Source organism: Macrobrachium nipponense, chromosome 24, assembly GCF_015104395.2.
Source record: "Macrobrachium nipponense isolate FS-2020 chromosome 24, ASM1510439v2, whole genome shotgun sequence".
In the NCBI taxonomy this organism is placed as follows: Eukaryota; Metazoa; Arthropoda; class Malacostraca; order Decapoda; family Palaemonidae; genus Macrobrachium; species Macrobrachium nipponense.
Window position 1 is genome coordinate 18545590 of NC_061091.1, and position 26315 is coordinate 18571904.

Here is a 26315-nt window from a genome sequence, read left to right on the forward strand (position 1 = left end):
CCAAATAATATTATGGTGTTCATTTGAAAGAAGTTGCAGAAGGAAACAGAAAGAGATCAGTTGTTAGAAAAGTAAAAATAAATTACCAATTAAGAAATAAATGAATAATAATTATAATACTGAATTTCCTCATTATAATTACGAGAACATTATGAACATTAGAGAAAACACGAACTCTCTGATGTATATCACACTAAGTCAGAGATCTTTCATTATTAGTAAAAAGTGATGGTTACCGATACATCAATGTAAACATTATTATTATTTTCATTGTTATTACTATCAAACACCGAGCCTCATTTTAAGCAAACTTTAATAATCAAGACCACCTGGGATTAAGATAAAATCCCGAAAAAGTGAAGAAGTATAAAAAATGAATAATTTATATATGACAGATTAATTTCCTCCTAGGATACGTAATTGACAATAAGATTCTCTCTCTCTCTCTCTCTCTCTCTCTCTCCATACTCATCATTCTCTCGTCCTCTCCTCAATAAAATTTACGACGACTGATTTCTACACCGAGAAAGGAAACGCTTTCTCGAAGCTCTCTCTCTCTCTCGCTCTCTCCTCTTCTCTCTCTCTCTCTCTCTCTCTCAATATTACGACAATTCATTTGAACACCGAGAAAGGAAAAGCTCTCTCTCTCTCTCTCTCTCTCTCTCTCTCTCTCTCTCTTCCTCTCCTTCTTCTTTCCGTCCTCTCTCTTCCTTTCTCTCGTCTCTCTCCTCTCTCTCTCTCTCTCTGGCTATTTACTTGAGGTTATAACTAATCTGAGTACATGATTGGATTCCAGAAAAATGTCGGATCTCGGAAGCTGTTTTCGAATACGATCTCGTCGAAGGGAAGCTGCCTTGAGGCCACACATTAATTATGGGTTTGCTCAGATTAAATGAGTAGAAAAAATAAATACGAAAATTACAAATGTCTGATCCACCGTACGTGCTGCATAGGAATTATTATTATTATTATTCGCAATTAACCAATCCTTACTAAAAGCATATCCATCTGCTGCTTCATAGAAGTGACTCGCTAGTGTTTTTTAATTATTATGTATGATAAATTCGTAAGGTAACTAGTCTACGGGCATAACCAGCCTCGTTTCACAGCTCCATTTCAGGGAATCCCTTCTCAACCCCATGACCTTCGGAGCGGGGGGGAGGGGGGGTGGGGGAAGGTAGGACGAAACCCCATTATAAACCATCTCAGGGGTCCCCACTATAACCCTGCCAAGTTTCATGCCTATCGGACCAGCCGTTTGGCCGTGATTGAATGACAGACGGACGGAGACATAACGCCCATTATAGTATACTAAGATTATTATGATTATTATTACAAACCCTATTCATTTATTCTAATGTGCTAATTGCATAAGATTTATTATTATTATTACTTTGGAAGAAGACCCTCTTTGAGACATACCTCATTAAAAATAACGGCAGTTTGGCAGTTTGTATCCAATTTTTTAAATTGAACTATTATTATTATTATTATTATTATTATTATTATTTTATTATTATTATTATTATTATTATTATTAATAGCACACTTTTCCCATGGGAGGGTTAGCTCATATTCTGGGGTGAGCTGTTAGCCCTATGCAACGGTCAACTAACTGCCAGGTACATAACTCAGTCTAGGGCGGTAGAGGCCCAATGAATTCTAAATCAATAAGCCTCTAGCAGGAACCGAACCTGGGGGCCCCTCTAGGTGGTTAACAAAGTGTCATAAACACTAGACACCTAAGGCCTATTTCATCATTATCATAATTATATATATTGTAAAATTATTAAAATTCTACCTCTAATATATAACACGTTTAGCTTTGTATTACTGAAGAAAGACATAGAGGATTTGAGATGGAATCCACTCTCTCTCTCTCTCTCTCTATCTCATCTCTCTCTCTCTCTCTACACTAGTAATTTCCAGATAGGTAAATTACTCTTTGTATCTCGCTTTAAGATAACATTTGGTATCACGTTGAATTCATTATCATGTGTGTGTGTCTCTCTCTCTGACGAAATAGAATAAAAGATCTCACTCTCTCTCTCTTTCTCTCTCACAACATCCACTTTCATCACTTTTCGGTAAATAAATCTACTTGGAAAAATCGTCACAATTATGTATAACGAATAACGTTCTGCATTTCCGTTATACTTCACTCTATCTCTGAATCTACATATGTAACCAACATCAAGATACGATAAGATTCGCTCTTCCTCTTTATCTTGATGTATGATCCCCCCGAGATGATCTTTGTTGTACTATATAGGGTTTCGCCTCGACTCGTACTATTATTCTTTCATATTTGATCATCTCTCTCCTTTTCAGTGCTCTACTTTCTTACCTTCATCATTATTCTCCTCCTGTCTTTTCCCTCTTTTCATCATCATCATCATCATCTTCGTCATCATTCACCTTGTCCCCTTGATAATTCATCACGGTTATTATTCTCCTTCTACCATTTCTCTCTTTGCATCACCCACATTAAACATCTCCTTCTACCATTTCTCTTCTTGCATTCGCATCACCATTTATTCTCCTTGCTACCATTTTCCTCCTTTTTTCTCATTTCTCTCTTTGCATCATCTCTCCTTCTACCATTTCTCTCTTTGCATCACCAACATTATTCTCCTTCTACCATTTCTCTCTTTGCATCACCAACATTATTCTCCTTCTACCATTTCTCTCTTTGCATCACCAACATTATCTTCTCACATCTCTGCACATCTCGTCTACCATTTCTCTCTTTGCATCACCAACATTATTCTCCTTCTAAACATTTCTCTCTTTTCTCTCTTCTACCATTTCTCTCTTTGCATCACCTACTCTCCTCTTTACATTTCTCTCTATTTGCATCACCAACTTAGTCTCCTTCTACACTCTACCATTTTCTCTCTTTGCATCATCTCTCCTTCTACCATTTCTCTCTTTGCATCACCAACATTATTCTCCTTCTACCATTTCTCTCTTTGCATCATCTCTCCTTCTACCATTTCTCTCTTTGCATCACCAACATTATTCTCCTTCCCAATTTTCTTCTCTTTGGCATCACTTCCTTTACCATTTCTCCCCTGTTTGCATAAACCAACTTATTCTCTTGCTACCATTTCTCTTGGGGCATCATCTCCTTCTAAACCATTTCTCTCTTTGCATCACCAACCATTATTCTCCTTTTACCATTTCTCTCTTTGCAGTTCATCTATTTTTCTTCACATTTTACTCTTTGCATCAACCAAATTATCCTTCTAACATTATTTTCTCCTTTGCATCACCAACATTATTCTCCTTCTACCATTTCTCTCTCTTTTCATCATCACCCTACTCTTTAGGTCTTTTTTTATTGCCACCATCATAATATCATTACCATCATCATCCATCTCCTAGCCTTTATCTCTTTTTATCATCATCATCACCATCACCATCCTCCTCCTCCTCCTCCTGGCCTCTCCCTCTTTTCATCGCCCCCATCACCTTTTTACTTCTACTATTTCTCTCTTTTCATTTTCTCATTATCATCCTCCTTCTTTCCTCCTCCTCTTATCATTTTCCTCTTTTCATTATCATCATCCTACCCTTTAGCTCTTTTCATTGTCCCCCTCATCATATCGTCACCATCATTATCCGTCTCCTACCCTCTCTCTCTTTTCATCATCACCATCATCCTCCTCCTGCTGCCCTCTCCCTCCTTTTATTATCACCATCCTTCTCCTCCTCCTCCTCCTAGCCTCTTCCTCTGTTCACCATCACCCTCCTCCTCATCCTCCTCCTAGCTTCTCCCTCTGATCACCATCTTCATCATCCTCCTCCTCCTCGTCTCTCCCTCTTTTCATCATTATCATCATCCCCTCCTCCTAGCCTCTTCCTCTGTTCACCATCATCTTCCTCCTCACCCTCACCTCTCCCCCTTTTCATCATCATCATCATCCCCTCCTCCTATCCTCTCCATCTTTCCATCATCACCATCTTTCTCTTGCTAGCCTTTCCCTCTTATTATCACCAGCACCACCATCCTCTCCTCCTTCACTCTCCCTCTTTTCATCATGACCATCCTCCTCTTCCTAGCCTCTGCCTTCTTTCATCACCACCATCATCATCACCAGCCTCTCCTCCTACCTTCTCCTCTTCTCATCATCACCACTACAGAAGAGTAAGCGAGAACAATGAATAACGGCTCGAGAATCTCTCCTCATCGACGACCTTTGACCTCTCTTCGACGAGTCAATATAACCTGACGCTGAAGTTCGTTTGAAAAGAATCGCTCCGTGATAACATTTATTTATGACATTTGTAACATTTATGACGGATTGTATTAACAGATCTCCAACTGGGATCACGTAAGGCTCTAGTAATCAAAACGCAAATGAAAAACATCACTTCAAAAGAAATCGTGGAGGTGAAATCCTCAGTCCACAGGTCAAAGGGGAATTACGGAATCCTTACGAATTACGGAGGAGCGCGTTAGAGAACTTTATACAGTAACCTCCGTTTAACAGCATGATAAAGGGTATGTAGTACGTCCGTTGGATCAATCAACATGAAAGGTCCCCCGAGGATTTTTGTTTTACTTTCCGTCATTCGTTTCTTTTGTACGTCAGGTTTCAGAACGTTTTCTAGATAAGCAACAAATCTGACTTGACAGGAATTATGGTAGAGTAGAGTGTCCTTTTAAGCGAGCTATAGATCTCTCTCTCTCTCTCTCTCTCTCTCTCTCTATATTTATATTATATAGTATATATATATATATATATATAGAGAGAGAGAGAGAGAGAGAGAGAGAGAGAGAGAGAGAGAGAGTGATAGATAGAGAGATAAGAATATATATATATATATATATATATATATATATATATATATATATATATATATACTCAGACGTTTACACACTAACATATATATATATATATATATATATATATATATAAATATATCGCAAAATAAAAACACTGTATCGTGCTTCTAATTAAATTCAATTAGAGGGATCCACAATAAGTAATATCCTTGTTTATTTTTCTATTATCAATTATATTTATACAAAGCTTTAAAGGCTTTCGTCCATCCTACTGTGGACCTTGATCACTAAGCAAAGTGCTTAGTGCATGCAAGTCCACAGTTTAGGATGGACGAAAAGCTTTAAGCTTTGTATTAATATATATATAGATAAACAAAGGATATTACTGTGGATCCCTCTATGATATAAATATATGTATTTTATAAAATATAGTTATATATTATATATATATATATACATATAATAATATATATATATATATATATATATATATATATATATATAATATATATATATATATATCTATATTATAATATATATATATATACATGGATATTTTAACCTTCATAAAAACGGTATGAGGCTGAAACAAAAGCTATCTGTTTTATATTAATGCATTAAGGAACTCCAGCTAGTCTAAGGTAACCAACCTATTACATAATAAATAACGATACACAATTTGAAAGGTATCGCATTCGAGAGATGTTTAGCATCATCACAATTTCACTACATTCCCATCTTCATCATCATTATCCTATTCTTCTCTTCCATCTCCATCATTCCCCAGCATCCTATCTCATCCCTCGTCTCCCTCTTCTCTATCCCAAACCATCTCCATCTTTCTTCTCCACATTCTCTTTTCATTCATCATCATCATCACCTTCATCTCCCAACATCACCTCATCATCATTTCCCCGTACTGCATCATTATCATCATATCCCCATATCGTCTCATCATCATTTTACTTTATTGCATCAACACCATCATCTCCCCAATATGACTTCATCATCATTATTTTCCCATATTGCATCATTATCATTATTTCCCCATATTGCATCATCACCTTCATCTCCCCAGATCACCTCATCATCATCATCACCGTCGTTGTCGTCTCCCCATTTTACCCCATTATTATCATCATCGTCTCCCCATATCACCTCATCATCGTCGTCGTCTCCCCATATCACCCCATCATTATCATCATCGTTTCTCCATAGTACCTCATCATCGTAATTGTCTCCCCACATCACCTCATCATCATCATCAGTCTCCCCATAGTACCTCATCATCCTCATCGTCTCCCCATATCACCTCATCATCGTCATCGTCTCCCCATATCACCTCATCATCATCATCATACATCCAATCGTCAATTAATCGGTCTCCCATATCAGCTCAGATCATCATCATCATCATCGTCATTATCGTCTCCCCATATCACCTCATCATCATCATCATCATCATCGTCATTATCGTCTCCCCATATCACCTCATCATCGTCATTATCGTCTCCCCATATCACCTCATCATCATCATCATCGTCTCCCCATATCACATCATCATCATCCCTCTTATATCTCCCTTCAGCATCACATTGCTCCCTATCTGCCAAATCCACTCCAGATGAAAAGCGCCAATACAGATACAAGAGCCCTCTAGAAACTGGGTCTTCGACCGGGAACATAGAAGTCTGACTCTGTATTGCATATTGCGCTTATTTTGCCGCTTAAAAAATGTACTTTTCATCCTTCATCATTAATTGGATTTGGGAATCCTAAAAGGATAGCGATCAAATGCTCATTTGCTTCCAACAGCTTGCAGCGAAGGCTCGGAAATCCCGGAGCTATAATTGGCGACTGATGGATGACCGATTTTTGTCTCTGCAGTTGTCGTTCAAAATGAGTCTAAGTTCTTTTACAACGTGACAAAGGTATTAACTGGCGCTGTAACCTTGCCTACAGAATTGACTGAACAAGCTAATCGCCGAGGGATTAAACTGATGTATCTGGTTATCTGGACAGGATATATCTTTGAAGTGGGTCATCTGTGTTCATTAGAGAGGAGGGGTAGTTATTCTTTAAAGAAATGCTTAGGCCAGATTTCTAAAATTTCTAAACAAATCTAATCAAGTTCATATGATATGATTTATATATATATATATATAGATATATATATATATATATATATATATATATATATATATGTATATATATATGTGTGTGTGCGTGTGTGTGATATATATAATACTATATATATATATATATATATATATATATATATATATAATATATATATATATATATATATATATACATACCATACACAAAAAACACACACACACACACACACACACACACACACACACACACATATGATATATATATATATATATATATATATATATATATATAGATATATATATATATAATATATATATGAGTCTATCAAGAATTTGAGCGCTGAAAATAATGTAGAAACAACTGTTAGAAGAGGCTAGAAAGAAAGATAAAAGAAAGAGAATACCAACGGAGATACAGTCAAATGAATGAGAGAGGCTGCAGCAGCCAGGGCCGAAGGGACACTACAAAACACCCTAAGGAAACTGTAATTATAACAAAATGAGAAAAAACTTCCACCTACATGGTCGGTATTGCAGGCAGGTCCTGCCACTTCTGCACGGCGACTGCAAGTTGCTTGCAAGCGTATTCGAGCATCATCTGCGCCTGTCGCCACTTGAAATTGGCCTCCATGATGCGACACCTGTGGGCTTCCAGTTCGTCCAGTTCCGCTTCCAGGGCGTTCTCAAGGGCGGAGCCATACTCTCCTCCGAAGAGGCGGTCTGGAAGGATGATTAGAGTGTGAGGGTGATGTTCATGGTAGGATACAGCGATAAAAGTTAAGAATATCTTAGTTTAACCCGACCACTGAGCTGATTAACACTAGGGCTGGCCCGAAGGATTAGATCTTTATTTACGTGGCCAGGAACCAATGAGTTACTTAGCGACGGGACCTACAGTTTAGTGTGGGATCCGAACCATATTATATCGAGAAATGAATTTCTAATCACCACAAAAAAGTTCATCTGGTTCTTCACTAGAAGCACCAGGATAGTGATATATATATATATATATATATATATATATATATATATATATATATATATATGTGTGTGTGTGTGTGTGTGTGTGTGTGTATATATATAGGTTATATATATATATACATACATATATATATATATATATATATATATATATATATATATATATATATATATATATATATATATATATATATATATATATATACATACATATGAAACCACTTCAGTTTTTCAAAAACTAACATTACTGACAAAAATATAGCACATTATACTGGCGTTTTCTACTGGAAGAATGTATATATATATATATATATATATATATATATATATATATACTATATATATATCTATATATATATATATATATATATAATGCACGAATGCAAGTGCACACACATACATTTCTGTCCCCTTCAAAAAAAAAAATGGTTCCCTTTAAAATGTCGTATTTTCGTTTTACCATCAAGTTAAAACACACACACCCAGACTATATTATTCCATTTTTTCTGGCTCTTTCCTGCAGCAATGACGTCACATAACGTCTCTGACGTCACCACAATAGCCCAATGATGGGAGACTATTAACGTTTATCCGTTTCTTTCTGTTGTTAATAGACTGGGTTTTTAGTGTGATCACGTGTGCAATGAAATGTGTGAGTGTGTGTATTTATTTTATATATATATATAAATATATATATATATATATATATATATATATATATTTATATAATATAATATAGAGGATATCAGAGAGATATATATATCTATATAGAATATAATATATATATATGATATATATATTATATATGTACTAGCAACAACATAATATATAAAATTCCATGTATGGACTGCCCTCCTTTTATCTCGGACAGTCGAGCAAGGGCTTAGAAGTAAGATTAAAACAACATAAATATTCTGTCAAAACTGGGTAAACATCTAATGCAATATTCATTCATTTAAGTGAAAACAACCGCCGCATAAATTGGACTGGTAGTTCAGTAATTGCAAGATCAAAAGATGTCTTATCACGAAATCTTTCAGAAACTGCCATAATACAAACCTACTTCCCACTGTAATTTAATATTAGTCGTGGCCTGTTTCATTTAGACCCTTGTATTTGTAACATATTGAAGAATGACCTCAAAGATAGAATTACAGACTTAAATACAAATTAGTTGCCTTAGAGACTTTTTTCTTTATATATGTATTTTTAATGTTTTTGTGAAATAGAAATTTTTGTTTACCAAAGATCTGAATGTGGTCAGCTACCGCCCTGTATAATCCTTTAATTGTCTTGTCCCTGTGTCTGAGCAGTTGGACTTAATCTTTTTGTTCTTAAATTGTACCCATGTTTATTGCTTGCCTTCATTTAGTAATTTATAATATATATATATATATATATATATATATATATATATATATATATATATATATATATATATATATATATATATATATATTATACATAAAGGTTTTTTTGCCACGAAGGAAAAAATGAAAAAAACGAGTTGGCCGAGTACTTTCGGTCCTATTCGGACCCTTTACTCAGTAAAGGGTCCGAAATAGGACCGAAAGTACTCGGCCAACTCGTTTTTTTCATTTTTTCCTTCGTGGCAAAAAACCTTTATTTATACATAGCATCACGTTTTATATACTTCGTGATCAAGTTATTCATATATATACATGTGTATATATATTTACATACAAGCATATATATATATATATATATATATATATATTATATATATATATATATATATATATATATATATTTATTACTGGTGTCCATATTGAGTGTATATGATGTACGAGTGTAAGCTTGTATATCCAAACAGCTTGTACAAATTCACGAAAATCAGGCAAGTTACATAATGTTATGACAGTATCACAAATGATTAAATTAATGTGTTTACCTTAATCAGTTAATAAAGAGGTGTTCGCCGTAATTCACAAGCTTCCATCTTATTTAAATGTTTAATTCCGGAGACGATGTAAAAAAAAATTCTAAAAGTATTGTTAAGAAATAATAGTACTACATTGCATTGATGATATTGAAGCTGTCAAGCCAAACACTGGAACACATTTAGCCATTCAGGAAGAGAAGGAGTTGGAGTGGTTGGACAACAAAATAAAGAGATCTAGATAATTAAAGGAGACGAAGTACGAAGATCTAAGAGGTAAGAGTTAGAGAGGTTGCCCAGCAAAATTGAAGAAAGGATGGGGAACGGAGGTAAAGTAAAAAGAATAAAAAAGTGGTGGCATCTACTAAGTGCCGAAGGGACGCTGCAGACACCCTCTGGTAATGCCTACGGTGCACCTCGTGAGGTGCACTCATTATCCCCAAAGGAAAAAGACAATGGTGGTAGTGCATGAGGTAAAAATGATAAGAAACGGTGAAAGACGTCGAGGAAATTGACAGAGGAATTAAAAAGGAGAGGAAAATGTCGAGACAGTATAAATGATGGTAATAATACTTCAGTTAGTAATAATAGTAACTCAATTCGGCAAACATAAAAAGAGATGCTGAGAGTAATAATAATAGTAATGAAAAGTAACTCAACTAGGAAAATATGAAAGGAAATGTTGAAAGATGTCGATAAAGGCATATAATAATGATATAAGGAGTATGAAATAATAATAATATTAATAATAACTCACCAGCAATAATAATAAAAATAATAACCTCTCATCAGTAATAATAATAATAATAATAATAATAATAATAATAATAATAATAATAATCTCAAAACAAAACAACAACAACAAGAATAATAATAATAATAATAATAATAATAATAATAATAATAATAATAATAATAATAATAATAATAATAGTATTATCTATGAAACTACCAAGGACGAATATAGACAATAGTCAAAGTAATAATAACAATAATGTATTTGTAAAGACACGTTCCCATAAATAACTGTGGATCTGTTTCTCCAATAATAATAATAATAATAATAATAATAAAAATGTCTCACCCATGAGGTCATCATGACGTTTGTACAGCCTCTGCAGCTTCCGTGCTCTCGTCTCCAATTCTGCGACCTCTTCCGCCACTTGGTCCCTCGTCTTCCGTTGGGTCTCCAGCTCCCTCTCCGTGATCTCCTGCAGAAGGGGAGGCCGCACCGAAGGGCGAGAGAGCCAACCAACCAGCGAGCGAGGGGGCGCGCGCATGCGCACACAAACGAGCGAAGGGGGGGTGGGGAGAGACAAAGACGAAATGTCAGGGGAAGGTCACACAAGGTAATCAATCGGATGACCTGACAGGGCGTTGTGTCAACATGAAGAGAGAGAGAGAGAGAGAGAGAGAGAGAGAGAGAGAGAGAGAGTCATAAGCACATAACTTACTCAAGTAAATTGAGAGAGAGAGAGAGAGAAAGAAAATTCAAGTCATTTGTAAACAGCTTATACATATTCCAACTGCATTCAGGTGCTGAGAGAGAGATGAGAGGAGAGAGAAACGAGAGAGAGAGAGGAGAGAGAAGAGGAGAAGAGAGAGAGAGAGAGAGAGAGAGAGAGAGAGAGAACTGAAGGCATATACAAACAACCCATTAAAGTCAATTCATACATATAATTCTAAATGCATTCAGGTGTTTACCTGAAGCCTGTCAGTCCAAATCATTGCACAAATGAACCTTGCATCGTTGTGTCTTGAGTAGCATCCGAACTGGTTAACATTTCAGATTTACTTACAACAAATAACAACGCATTTGTACCCGAATATACGAGCAATACACAATATACCCGTTCACTAAATCCGTTATTGCAAGAGCGATAATATACTTCAATATTCTTATTTGTTAGCAGGTGTATTTCAGAATTAGCGACCCAACCCAAGAAACTTGCTTGATATATTAAATGCATATATATATATATATATATATATATATATATATATATATAATATATATATATATATATATAATATATATATATATATATATATATATATTTTTTTTTTTTTTTTTTTTTTTTTTTTTTTTTAATGCTCTTGACGAGAATGGAAGAATGCGAGGTAAATAAAATTTAAAACGAGGAAGAAGGACAGAATTGAATTGGTATGAGTATAGAATTAAGGCCAAAGGCCAAGCACTGGGACTTAAGAGGTCATTCAGCGCTGAAACGGAAACTGACGGTAAAAGATTTGAAAGGAGAACCTCGCAGTTGCACTAGAATCAATTGTTCGGAGAGGGCGGAAAGTATGATGGAAGAGAATATGAAATGAGGTACAGTAAAAGGAACGAAAGGGGTTGCAGCTAGGGGCCGAAGGCACACTGCAAAGAGCCTTAAGTAATGCCTACGGTGCAATGCATGAGTTACACTGACGGCACTATCCCCCTACGGGGAAGGAAGGGTAGATGAGCAGAATATAATTAAATAAAAACAAAATACTGAGCGATACCCAGTCTCTTATTTCTTGTTATAATTGCAAGTTCATGTGCGCCTCTCTCACAGTCATTGCTACTAGTCGACACTCAACTGTCAATCGTTATGACTAATGGCACCTTTTTGCGTGTCATCATTTCACGACAATCAACTTGACAACTGGCAAAGAGGGCACAGAATAAAATGGGTATACTTGCGTTTCTCTTAGTCACGCCTGAGACAAAACATTTGTCACCACAAGGGGCCGTTTTGTCTCCATCCATAAGCAAAGTTGGTGGCAAATTGCTCTCAAGGAGAGACACTTCGTCAACGCTAAACTTGTAGGGATATTGGTTACCCCTTGGTAACTACAAAAGAATGAAAGGGGTGGCAGCTAGAGGCCGAAGGGACGCGGCAAAGGATCGTCAGTATAGTGCCTATAGTGCACCGCGAGAGGAGAACTGACTGTACTCCTACCCCTACGGTACAGAAACTGATAGGAAAATCGAATAAGTATAGAAAGTGCAACGTAACTGTAACTGAACATCGGTTGGAAGGTTTTCGACCCAAATATCCTCTTACTCTGCCGCCAAAAAAGGAAAAAGAAAAATAAAGATAAAAAAAAATACTGAGAGCTGGAGACGGCAATATTGCCTCTCCCAAACATCCCGGAATATCAGCTTTCGCACGGCTGGTTTTCGCACAGGGAAAACGAAAAAATGGAAACGTTTGCATAATGAGGATGTTACGCCACTGGAACTTCAAACGTTCAGAGGAAGATGCAATGCATTACTGCCACTAAAACAGTTCTCCTTGTATTTCAATCATCTGTCTATTATTATTAATTTATCTACTAATTTATCCATTTATCTTTTTTTTCTTCTGTAATAACTGATTTCAATCATCTGTCTATATTGTTATTAATTTATCTACTAATTTATCCATTTCTCTTTTTTTTCTTCTGTAATAACTGATTTCAATCATCTGTCTATATTGTTATTAATTTATCTACTAATTTAAATTTCACCATTTATCTTTTTTTTCTTTTTTTTTTTTCTCTAATAACTGATTTCAATCATCTGTCTATATTGTTATTAATTTATCTACTAATTTATCCATTTCTCTTTTTTTTCTCTGATATCTGATTTCAATTATCTGTCTATTTTGTTATTAATTTATATACTAACTTATCAATTTATCTTTTTTATTCTTCTCTGATACCTAATTTTAATCATCTGTCTATATTATTATTAATTTATCTACTAATTTATCAATATATCTTTTTTTTTTCTCTGATACCTGATTTCAATCATCTGACTATATGGTTATCAATTTATCTACTAATTTATCAATTTATCTTTTCTTTCCCTCTGATAACTGATTTCTTCATTCTGAATTTCCTATCATGATCTATAACTTCTTTCCAATGAACACCGAATTCTTTCAAAGTTTGAATTTCAAGTTTATCAGTCGGGACACTCGGTGGAAATGGTAGCAAGGCAGAGCTGAAGGAGTTGGAAAGCCAAGTGCAATGCAGAATTAAAACACTTATGCATACTTTCAAGGAAATTGTTTGGAATGGATGAAAAATACTTTCAAAATACATAATAATATCGACAACAATGACAAAAGACGGATATTCATCAGTCAGAAATAAGGCGACAATGGTTGCTAGTCTTAGTTGAAGGAGTTGAACAGCAAGGTGAAAAGTAGGAGTACAGCATTTAAACATATTTCCAGGAAATGATTTGGAATCAATGAAACATACTTTTCAAATACATAATAATATCGACAATAATATCAACAAACATACTTTTCAAATACATAATAATATCGACATTAATATCAACAAAGTTATTAATCAGGAAATAGTGCTCCTAATGGTATTGAAAGTAAAACCTGTAATATCTGTAATACAGAATGAATACCAATTACGCTATAAAAAAATCATGATAAGATTATCTATTGTTAATAGAAATTAAAAAGACATTTAACTATCATGTGACGAGGAGACAAGTTTTAAATTATTTTCTGGATGTGAAAGTTTTTAGTAGTACATGCAAAAACAAACAAACAAACAAACACACACAAATCCTTCGATTAAATCTGAAAAGAAAATAATGCAGATATATTAGGCATTATGTGCTTGTATATAATGTATGGTGTGTATGTTTGTATGTATGTATAGAGTGGCTGCATTTTTATATGCATTGTACCCAAGTCTAATTTCATTCTTGTATAATTATGAGTGGTTTAATGCGTAGAGTACATAACTTAATTCTAAGCCCGTAATTATGAACTTTTTTTTTTTAATCAACTTCGCATTTTGTGTTTTGAATTCCTTACTTTATTCCTCACACCGTTGGACTGTGGAACAGTTTCCCTGGGGATGTTGTGCTGCTGGAACCTCAACAGTTCAAGCGAAGATTCAATGCATTAGTGCCCTAAAATTATTCTCGTTAGAGTTTATCAATTTATCCACGTTTTCAGCTATCTATCTATCTATTTATTTATTTAGTTTTCTGTTCTAATAACTAATCTCTTATTTCTATATACCACCTATCACGTCCTTCCAAATGATCACCAAAGTCTCTGGAAGCTTGAATTTCCAATCAATGGCGCCTGTATTGGGCTTATTCCATAAGAGTAGAATTCATCTTCTGAATAATAGTAATAATGCTTATCGTTTTCAGTGTTTTAAGCACTATCACAGTTGCAATGGTCAAGTTCTTCCGTAAGTACCATTTTGCATAACAGAGGCTTCGAAGTCTACACTTGACAGTTTGGTGAACCAAATGCCTCATACTGGTCTGATGAAACCTATCTTTCTTATCATATAAAAAAAAAAGGTCATAGTGTCAACCTTGCTGTGATATTAGACCAGTCTGACAGCTAAATTATCATGGAAATGTTAATTCAAAATGCAATATCTCAGTAACTATTTGGGAAATATTAAGAGGTAACGTTTACCTTCTCAAATTTGGACCTAAAAGGTAAAGTCTCCTACAGTCTTGTAGTCTTTTGTATCTAATGTCAAAAACGTCAGAAGCGTTTCTCCTGTATTTAATACAACTACGATAAAAGCTACGTGGTCACGAAGGAAGTAAACAAAAGAGATATAAAGACTTGTAAATAACAGGCAGGTTCTATTATGATAGTTCGTCTTATTGGTCAACTATTAGATATAAACCAGCAACCAGAAGGTATACAGATAGCAAACTACCGGAATTTTACTAATTCCTTAAAAGATATAAATGATGAAAAACTTACAGATTTCTACCAGTGCCTTCAAGACAAAAAAGACAGTAGACTACAAGAGTTCTACCAATGCCTTAAAGATAAACAAGATACCGACTATTACAGGTTTACCAGTGCCTCCAAGATAAGCAAGATAGTAGACTATCAAAGTTCTACTATTGCAATAAAGCTAAAAAGAAAACAGATAAGCAATCATCAGAGTTCTACTAGTGCCTTAATTATAAAAAGATAGAGGAGCTCTACCATGCCTTAATTATAAAAAAGATAGAGGAGCTCTACCATGCCTTAAAGATAAAAAAAGACAGTAGACTATCAGAGTTCTACCAGTGCTTTGAGAATAAAAAAGATAGTAGACTATCAGAGTTCTAGCAGTGCCTTGAGAATAAAAAAGATAGTAGACTATCAGAGTTCTACCAGTGCCTTGAGAATAAAAAAGATAGTAGACTATCAGAGTTCTACCAGTGCCTTGAGAATAAAAATGATAGTCGACTATCAGAGTTCTACCAGTGCCTTGAGAATAAAAAAGATAGTCGACTATCAGAGTTCTACCAGTGCCTTGAGAATAAAAAAGATAGTAGACTATCAGAGTTCTAACAGTGCCTTTTAAAGATAGAAAAGACAGTAGACTATCAGAGTTCTACTAGTGCCATAAAGATCAAAGAAGACATTAGGCTATCAGTATTCTACCAGTGCCTTAAAGATAAATAAGACAGAGTTCTACTAGTGCCTTAAAGATCAAAGAAGACATTAGGCTATCAGTATTCTACCAGTGCCTTAAAGATAAATAAGACAGAGTTCTACTAGTGCCTTAAACAAAAAAGATAGCGACAACCAGAGCCTTCATTATAAAAAAAAGACATAAGAGTTCTATCAGTGCCTTAAAGATAACGATAGCTGACTTTCAAAGTTCTACAAGCGCCTTTAAAGTAAAAACAGAGAGCAGGCTACCATAGTTCTACCAGTGCCATGAAGATAAGAAGACATCCAATCACCATATCATCTTAAAAGGTTAAGAAAATGATAGCTGATTAACTGAGTCTAGTCTCATGTGAGTCTAGTCTCAAGTCAGCCTATAGTCTCAAGTGAGTCTAGTCCCAAGTGAGTCTAGTCTCAAGTGAGCCTATAGTCTCAAATGAGTCTAGTCCCAAGTGGTCTAGTCCCGTGAGCCTAATAATCTCAAGTGATTCTAGTCTCAAGTTGGGTGGAGCTTAACATAAGAAGCCACTTAAGGTTACTCCAACCTGCTTATTCAAGGCAGCCAGATATTCAGCCTTCTCCTTGGCCATCTGTTCGTCGAAAGAGTTCCCCATCTCCAGCAGAGTCGCCTTCAGGTCTCCGTCAGAGTTCTCTAGCATATCAACATCCGCTTTCTCTTTCTCCCTGGGCGTTAGCAAGTCGTTAGTGGAGATTAGTCAGATGGAAAGAGAAGTCTTGTTGTCGGGGAAAAAAAAAATGGGATGCTAGGGGGAGGGTGGCCATAGAAAGAAAATGGGAGGCAGTTGTCAAAAGAAAACGGAATGCAAGGGGGGTGGGAGTGATCGTCAAAAGAAAATGGGATGCAAGAGCGTGGGAAGGAGGTTGTCATCGAAAGAACATGGGATGGGAACGGGAGTGAGGGAGGTCGTCAAAAGAAAACGGGATCCATGAGGGTGGGAGAGGTTGTCAAAAGAAAATGGGATGTGGTCGTCGAAAGAAAATGGGATGGGAGAGAGAGAGGGGGGGAGGGCGGTCATTGAAAGAAAATGGGATGCAAGAGAGTGGGTGGGAGGACGTCGAAAGAATATAGGATGTGGCTGTCAAAAGAATACAGGCAGCGAGGGAGTGGGAAGAAGGTTGACGAAAGAAAATGGGATACGAGAGTGTGATGGAGGTGGTCGAAAGAAAATGGGATGCATTGCCAAAAGAAAACAGGATGGGAAAGCATGGTAGGGAGGTAGAAAGAAAATGGGATGAGGCTGTCGAACGAAAATGGGATACAAAAGAGGTTCTTAGAGAGGATAGGAAAGACATTTGAGAGAATCGCAAGAGGTTGGAAAAATGTTCGAGAGAGAGAGAGAGAGAGAGAGAGAGAGAGAGAGAGAGAGACGAAGATGATGAATGACAGAGAAAACGCTCAGGTGGGCGATACACGAAGAAGAATGCTTGCACAAGATAAATCACTTTCAGGATTGATTGATCCGTTGCGTGTTCTCTAGCGGCCCAAAGTTTGAATGCGGGATGTTGAAAGGAACGAGGACGATACAGTGATAAGCAGAGCGGAGAAATGAGGGAGGCGACAAAGCCTCGAGGAGGTTTGAGAGGTTTTCCGACGAGGCAGAAATGGAATCACAAGAACGACCTCGGGAGAAAGAATCCTCAAAGATAACTCGTAGATAAAGGAACGCAAAAAGTGATACATAAGAATTACCTAAAAAAAAAATACTGATAAAAAAGGAATAGAAGGAAAAGGGATAATTGAAACTAAAGGCAGATAACGAACAAGAAGAACACTGAGAACCGAGTAGGGCCATAAAAAGGGACATATACAGAGGGGAAAGAAAGAAAGGAGACAGAGATACGTTACAAAAAGAGAAACACAAAATTAGAATAGAGAAAAGGGGGTAATTGAAACAAGACAATGCCACACAAAGGGAAAAAAAGGAGACAGAGATATGTTACAAAGCTACAGAATAAATTACAAAGAGAAGACGAAGATAATGGAAGGAAAGGGAAACGAAGATAGGAAAGCCACGGGAGATCGAGAGCAAAGTGAAAGTAAATGGAAAGTAAAGCGAGGAGAGAGAGAGAGAGAGAGAGAGAGAGAGAGAGAGAGAGAGAGAGAGGCATGCTATGCCCTTTGGTGTAAAGAAAAAGGGAGGGAACTGGAGAGAGAGGAATGAAAATCAGAAGACAATGATAAAATAGCCTAGTGATTCTGGAGAGCCAGAATGGTAAGGTTAAGACTGGATTTTACAAAGGAAAAGAGGCCGCAGAAATAAATAATAAACGAGTAATAAAAGGCTCAAGCAAAGAGATGCAGAAGAAGAGATATGAATGCAGTGACAAAAGTGAGTTAATGATGATTTTTATAAATACTTAAAACTGGGAAATTAAAAATGAAATGAAAACTGTCGAATAAAAACAGGGGAATAACATGTATGGTATATTTTAGTGAAAGAAAATAGAAAATAATAAAAGACAGAGAACTGACAGAAATGCGAATAGAAAAAAAACAGCTTTCTGGTCTATGTTTCAAGGACAGAAACACTGGTATTTGAAAGGGACGAAATTAATTGACAGTTTGCCATGTTCGGTATCAACAGCAACGAGATTTAGTCTCATAAAACAAAATGTTATTACCACGATCTTTTCAGTTTCAGGTTCGAATCTGGCCAAAAATACGCTTTCGTCTTGGAATCCTAAAAAAACATCTTAGTAAATTCTGAAACAAAATATTTAATAGTCAAGTTTTATACCTGTCTTCAAATCTATCTATATATATATATATATATATATATATATATATATATATATATATATATATATATATATATATATATATAATCTGTCTACCTATCGATCTATCAACAAAGTCCACCTAACTAATCCCTCCATCCAGAACAAATTCAGTTTTTATTATTATTATTCGTTTCCTCTGAAGTGATTCTGTTTTTTGACAGCTCTTTGATCTGTGACACTGGAAAATTGGTTAATGAATAACTTTTTGTCCTTTTTTCTAGCTTTGTGTGATCCCACACATTTTTTTTTTAGTTTCGTATGACCTCGTGTGACCTACTTCGGATGGTTCAGTGATTTTGCTCCATAAATGTTGCTATTTTTTATGTCACCGTTAATCATTTGTTTATGTGTTTGTATGTTCATCTATATATTTCTTTGTGTCATGTCCTTTGTGTCACTCTAAATATCTCCTTCGAAAATGTTCTAGACAAATAATGTGCAGAATATACTACATTACTGCATTCACATTCAACTTTCTCCTCTTACAAACAGTTTCAAGTTATTTCATCAGTTGCAGCTTCTTTTCACTATCACCAACTACCACTACATCATATGCTGATATCAGACATTCTAATCTCTATTCAGGACAATTAAAATATCAAACGCCATGCCAGAGATCAACTTTTACACCAAACTAGTCACTCACCCGACTACATTTTCTAACACAAGCTTCAGCTATTTAAGTCATTTGTCTTGGTACGTGTATCCACGCTGTTTTGAATGTTTTAAGCGTCTGTTAAGCATGAGATTTATCAACAACCCATCCAGTGTAGTCTTCACACTCGATAGTGCTGCACAAAGCAGATAAGAATCAAAATTGAAATGAATATAGAATTTAGGCCAGAGGCTAAGCCCTGGGACCTATGAGGTCATTCAGCCATGAAACAGAAATGAACAGTAAAAGGTTTGAAAGGTGTAACAAGAGAAAACCTCAAAGCAGTTGCACTATGAAATAATTGTTAGAAGAGGGTGGAAAGTAAGAAAGAAGAGAAAGAATATGAAAGAGGTACAGTAAAAGGAACGTTGTAGCTCGGGGCCGAAAGCACGCTGCAAAGAATCTTAAGTAGTCCCCACTGAGGGCACTAGCCCCCTACGGGGCATGGTGATAGTCAAAAGATTGAGATGCTCTGAAGGTAAAGACAGTGTCACTATAAAATTCCTCGATGGATATCACATTCTGATAAGAAAATGGTCAGATCCTCAATCAATGGTAATAAGTAAGCATGCTTGCTGTACAGGGACTGGAAATATATTTATTGTATCAGTCCCTTCTCCAACTGATGCTTTCATTATTCGTGTATGTTTTTTTTAAACCGTTTTAAAAAAGGCAATATCAAATGTGCTTGCATGTGCGTGCATGTGTCATGAGCGTGTTATTATATACCTTCTTGTTGGCAGCATCGAGGTACTGCTCTTGTTCTGGCGTCAGTGGGTCCTCCTGAATCCCGTTTTCTATGAAGAAATCCCTAGTCTCCACACTATCAACGGTACCCTCTCCAAAAGACGAACTGAAGTGACCACTATGTTAATGATCGGTTTAAAAAGGATTAATGTGATCTCGTCCCTGATCAAAATCCCTCATTTTATCAGGAACCTCGAATCTTTCATTTCTCTTTTAATTTCCTTGAGCACTGCTAAAGCTTCTGAACTTTAACATATTTCTGTCAAATGTACGGGTTAGAAATAATGCAATTACTGTATAAATAAACTGAATTAAACCCGTTTTGTATTTTTACTTACGCGTCTAGATTCGAAATTACTTTTGACATGGCACGTGCATGATTATGGCTCATCAAATCACTGTTTACACAACGAAAACATATATTTCGACTAACGAACTTTTGTAATTCTGATCTCCGGTGAATGTGGACAGTTATCAAGTGAGAGGTGTATTTATAAGGCATATACAAGTGTAGCACTATGACACTAGTTATATAGAAAAGTTGGTTCACCTGCGATAGAAATGGGCCAGTGCTTTGCTGTTGTTTTGGTTCTCGTTAACTCCCACCTGTGTCGAGTTTGGTGGACCTATAAGCTGGAACACCTGCTTGAAAACAGGACGTCTCGAGTCTAACTCGTCTGTGAAATCCCATTTCCAATATCATCCTGGCAAATTCATATCGTCAATTTGACTGATGATGGCGGATTCCAGATTCTGCATTTTGTGGGCAGCTGCTTTTGAAAAACCAGTTCAGCCACACTCCAGTTTATGGTATGGTTAGTATCCTTCACATGTACGTAAATCCCCTAACATTCTGAGGCGTATTGTACAGGTCTTTTATGCTCAGCCAGTCTTTGCGAGATGGATCTACCCGTCTCCCCAACGTATATTTCATTACACTCAGGCCTTGTTTTTAAGATTCCATGCAATAACTGTAATGAAATTTACATTGGGGAGACAGGTAGCTCCATCTCACAAAGATTAACATAACATAAAAGATCGGTAAGAAATAAGTCAGGGAGCTTGGGGATTATCAGACATTGGAGGGATACTGGTAATACCATAAACACGAGTGGGGTGGAGCTATTTTCAAAAGGTAGCTGCCCATACGATAGAGCGATTCTGCAATCTGACCATCATCAGTCATACTATAATAGATTCACATTAACCATGCATCTGATGTCTAGGCCAGTCCCTTACGACGCTCCTGATTGGCTGTTGATAAGCCAATCAGGGCTGGAAACTCAGTCTCTCCTGAGAGTTCACATGGGCAAGATATATGCTGCACCTCTCCTGAGGGATACTTTTGAAAGACGTATCCCTCAGGAGAGGTGGAATATACATCCTGCCTATGTGAACTGTCGAGAGAGACAAAGTTTCCAGCCCTGCGATGGGCTTATCAACAGCCAATCAGGAGCGTCGCAAGAGAATGGCCTAGGCATCAGATGCACGGTTGATGTGAATCTACTATATCAACATGAATCTGTCAGGAGGACATTGGAAATAGGATTTCACTGCCGAGTTCATCTTTAGACCAATTACCAAGCAAGTGTTCCAGCGGGTAGGCCCACCAGACCCGACACAGGTCAACTGATCCCTTTCCATCACAGGTCAACTGATTTCTACATATCACCAATGTTATATTTCCACACCTGTGACGATGTATATGTAAAGACACAAAACTCTGAATTCACCAGTGATCAGGGTTACAAAAGTTTTTTAATAGAAATATAAGGTTTTGTCATGTAAATAATCTTTTTAAGGATTCTTTAACTTCACAGAACTGTTAGATTACTTTGAGACATTCGTGGTAAGGGAAACAGAATGAAAAAAAAAAATCGAAGAGAAAGATTGGGTAGAAAAAAACGGCATATAAAGAACAATTAAAATAAATTATGTAAATACTGAATTAAATTACTAAGAAAACAATTAATAGAATTGGCATTTCTTTTTTCATAATACATTAACAAAATATCTCATCGCAATGTTTTATTTTATTTTATTTTAAAAGGTATTAAGGACACGTCTTGCTTTAAAGATTATTTTAAAATTTAGGTGAAATTATTAGTAAAAAAAATTTAAAGACCTCACAAAGCAGTTTAGGAGGCAATTTGAAATCGTAAATTGAGAATATATTAGAAATCATTAACAAAACACCTTTCAGTCAGAGTTCTCGAAAATAAACAGGAAACGAAACATGACACAATTCTCTTACGTCTGCTTCTCGAGTTCCTGTAGGTGGGCTTCCAAAAGGTCGATCTCGTTGGTCAGTTTCCCCAGCTGGTCGGACTTCAGTTCCAGAGGTTGTATTGGGTTGTTCTGCTCCTCCTCGGCGATCTCACGCTCGACCTGGAGGTATTCCTCCAAGGTGGAGCGATCGAACGTGATCTGCAAGGTCAAGAGTGAAGTTACGAAGGCGAATTCGAGAATTATCGGATAAAATGCTCTGCCGATAACGTACGCCATCTTTGTTTACACCCATGCAGTGACGTCACGTCCGGTTTCAGTATATAATATATAACACCTCATTTACACAGGATGGTCTCTACTAGAGATATTAATCACAAAAGTTACACGTTTTCATGGATTAACTGTTCTCATCGTTTGGTACAGTTTAATATATATATATATATTTATATATATATATATATATATATATATATAATATATATATATAGATATAATTATATATATATATATATATATGATATACTCATACATATATGTATATAAATCATTATATACATATATATATACATATATATATATATATATATATATATATATATATATATATATATACTATATATATATATATAAACATACATATATTCTTATATATGTTTGATCACTTGCACAACTGTATGCATTCATCCACAGGATAACAGGACCTCATTTAAACAGGATGATACCTAGCAGAGCTTTAATCCACAAAAGTTTACATATTTGTATATTTAGACACACACACACATATATATATATATATATATATATATATATATATATATATTCACCGAAAAAACTTATTTACTTCCTTTCTGTTTGTTTAATAATTCCACCTTCAAAAATGATCCAAATTGTTAAACGTGGATCCTTCTTCCTCTGTCAAGATTTTTGGCTTAGGAATAAGCAGCAACAGCACATCTCGGAATCAAATTATAAACCAGGGTCTGGCGTTACTATGGAAACCCCCTCAACTTCTCCCCTTGGGTAATGATAAGACTATAATAACGGTCATGCCATTTGCATGATAACATACAAAGGGTAAGACGTGGGAATTCATAAATTGTTCATTTTTGAACATTTTAGCAACATCGTTGGACCTTACGTAACTCAATCATGTCTAGACATATTTTTAACAAAGGGGATTTGCATCTCATTAACGGCATTTATTAAAAATCATGCGATGCTGACATCTGCAGAGGAAAGTTCATTCTGGGTGTTATCTCTCGGTTTTTACCTTCTCGTAGACTGAATATATTAATTAGTATTGCGAAAACACCAGTTTGATTATTTTCAAGTCACATTTTATCTTAAATCCTAGGGGATTAATTCTGCGGAATCTTTTCATACGAGTGTTACAAGCAAGAAGAAGCCGGACAATAAAGCCTTTGTATCAGTTTGTAAAATGTCACGGTGTCACTTGAAGAATATGCAATTTGTAAAATGTCACAATATTAATTCATGACTATGTAGTGAACAACAGATTTTCTCATTTGACAGCGTCCCCATTTGTTTAAAATCAAACATGATATACTGTGGCCTTGCTACGCATACGAACACATACCCATGCTATTAAGACAACACTGATTATTACAGTAAAACTGGAGATTTTTTTTTATATACGAGAAGTAAGACACAAGGCTGCATAGCCATATAAGAAAACATATCTGATCATCTCAGCTAGCAGCAGATCAGCTGACACTGACCAACCTACTCTTAGACCAGGGGTTCTCAAAGTGGTCGATATCAACCCCCAGGGGTCAACAGGATCATCCAAGGGGTCAATGAATAGTTAGGGGGTCAAAAGGGGGTCGATGAATAACTAACGTGTCGGAGAATTAAGTTACATATACTCGTACATCTAAAGTTCCAAAAATATTTTCTTACAAGGTGTTACTTTTTTTATCATACTGAATGTCAAGTCCTAAACTAATACTACTCTAATTGATTCTGACATTGTTTTTTTTTTTTTTAAATATTAATGCTAGTCTAGGGGGTCGATAGAAAATTTGAAACTTCACAAGGGGGTCAAAGAGCTAAAAAGTTTGAGAACCCCTGCCTTAGACTAAGGGTCATAGGCGTGGACGGAGAGAAAATTCAGATACTCAACGAACTGTCCTTTTTCCTCCGGACATTAGAGTAGTTTTGGGTACGTGTAATCCTTGGCATAGGGCATGTTATGAAAGCTATGAATTAACCCTTGTGACTAGGGAACGTGTAAGCCTAGTACCCACCTCCTCGGCATCCACCTAGGCTGAAGAGTTGGAACGGTAGCCATACCTAGTAAACTCATGCAAGTTTTAAAAGCTCAGCGAGTCGTTTCTGTTTAGTACCAACCCCTTGGAAAAACGGCAAATGTCATAAAAATACGCATTAAACCACATACTACACCATCCAATTGAATTCAATGCCCCACAGCGCAGTCCCAATATAACAATACGCAGACAGATTAAAAAAAAAAAAAGTTACCGTCATCACATTAAGTCTAAGAAGCTTACCTCTCTGGCCGAGTGCGACCTCTCAGCCGCCGACTGTCCGTTAGCATCAAGAGTTGGAGGTGTAGGAAGTGCGCAGGCGTGCAGAGTTTGAAGTTTATGAGAATGTGCAGATTAAAAAAAAAATACATTAAACATCAACGTCAAGTTGTCAACTCTTGGATTCACATGTGTAAGTGTCGTTGCATGTTACGCATGTGTATGTGATATATGACTATTTGTATTCAAGGGTGTTCCAAAGCAGTATTTTATAAAGGGTTCTGTAGAACCGCAGAGCTGCAGCTGGGACAGCTGAAATGTTACGGGATATTTACTGAAATGTTGTCAATTACTTCTGTGATAACTGCTGAAGCAAGGAAAGGAGAATGTAACATGAACTAATAGTAGAATATACTATATATTATATATATATATATATCATATATATATATATATATATATATAAAATTTGTGTGAACTGATTGTAGAAACGTACTTCATTTTAAGGATATTCAGGTACCCTAAAGAATATGCATGCTTAAGATCAACTTGTCACTTATAACATATAGGAAAAACTTGCTGTGTCGTGTCATTGTTAGAACATCATTTAGATGTACTTAAAATCATTACTAGTTTAAAAACAGATGCATACATCTACATTTGTACAAAAAATTTAAGCACAGTAAGTAATATAATAAAAAATAATGAAGAACTGTACTAAGCACATAGATATTACAATAAATAATAGTGCGGTTGCAAAAGAATAAAAGTACTTAAAGTTTTACAGAATTATATACATTACCATACAGTTTTAAAAAATAATACATGATATTTTCTTAGTGCCTGTATAATTGAGGGAAAATACCATTAAAATGCCACACTTATAATAGGTGTATTATGCAAATATTGCTATCACATTATATATTGCACTGACATATTTCATGGAGCCTGAGAATATTAGATCAATAAGTTCATCCATACTTGCACACTATACTCGGTTTTTTCCATCTGTCCACCCATTAATATTTTGAATATTAACGGTATAATTCGCATACAGTATATTATTAAAACACTTTTCAGTTGTAATTGTACACCCAGATATCCTTTTATTTACCGAAAACTTACACATAGCGAACCTATCTAAAGCCCGGGACGCA

At 35.8% G+C, this 26315-nt stretch overlaps 1 protein-coding gene across 6 annotated transcripts in view; it reads right to left on the reverse strand.

Moving 5' to 3' along the window:
• LOC135205494 (uncharacterized) overlaps positions 1-26315 on the reverse strand; it is a 162874-nt gene that overhangs the window by 40444 nt on the left and 96115 nt on the right. For 3 of the 6 annotated variants that reach the window (XM_064236217.1, XM_064236216.1, XM_064236212.1), the window contains exons 4-8: positions 25183-25215; positions 22677-22849; positions 16764-16902; positions 10878-11004; positions 7434-7632 (exon numbers count right to left, since the gene is read on the reverse strand). In XM_064236217.1, coding sequence (XP_064092287.1) covers positions 7434-7632; positions 10878-11004; positions 16764-16902; positions 22677-22849; positions 25183-25215 — 671 coding nt within the window. Of the gene's footprint in view, positions 1-7433; positions 7633-10877; positions 11005-16763; positions 16903-20404; positions 20541-22676; positions 22850-25182; positions 25216-26315 lie in introns of all 6 variants that reach the window. The other 3 variants (XM_064236214.1, XM_064236213.1, XM_064236215.1) reach the window with 3 other exon arrangements.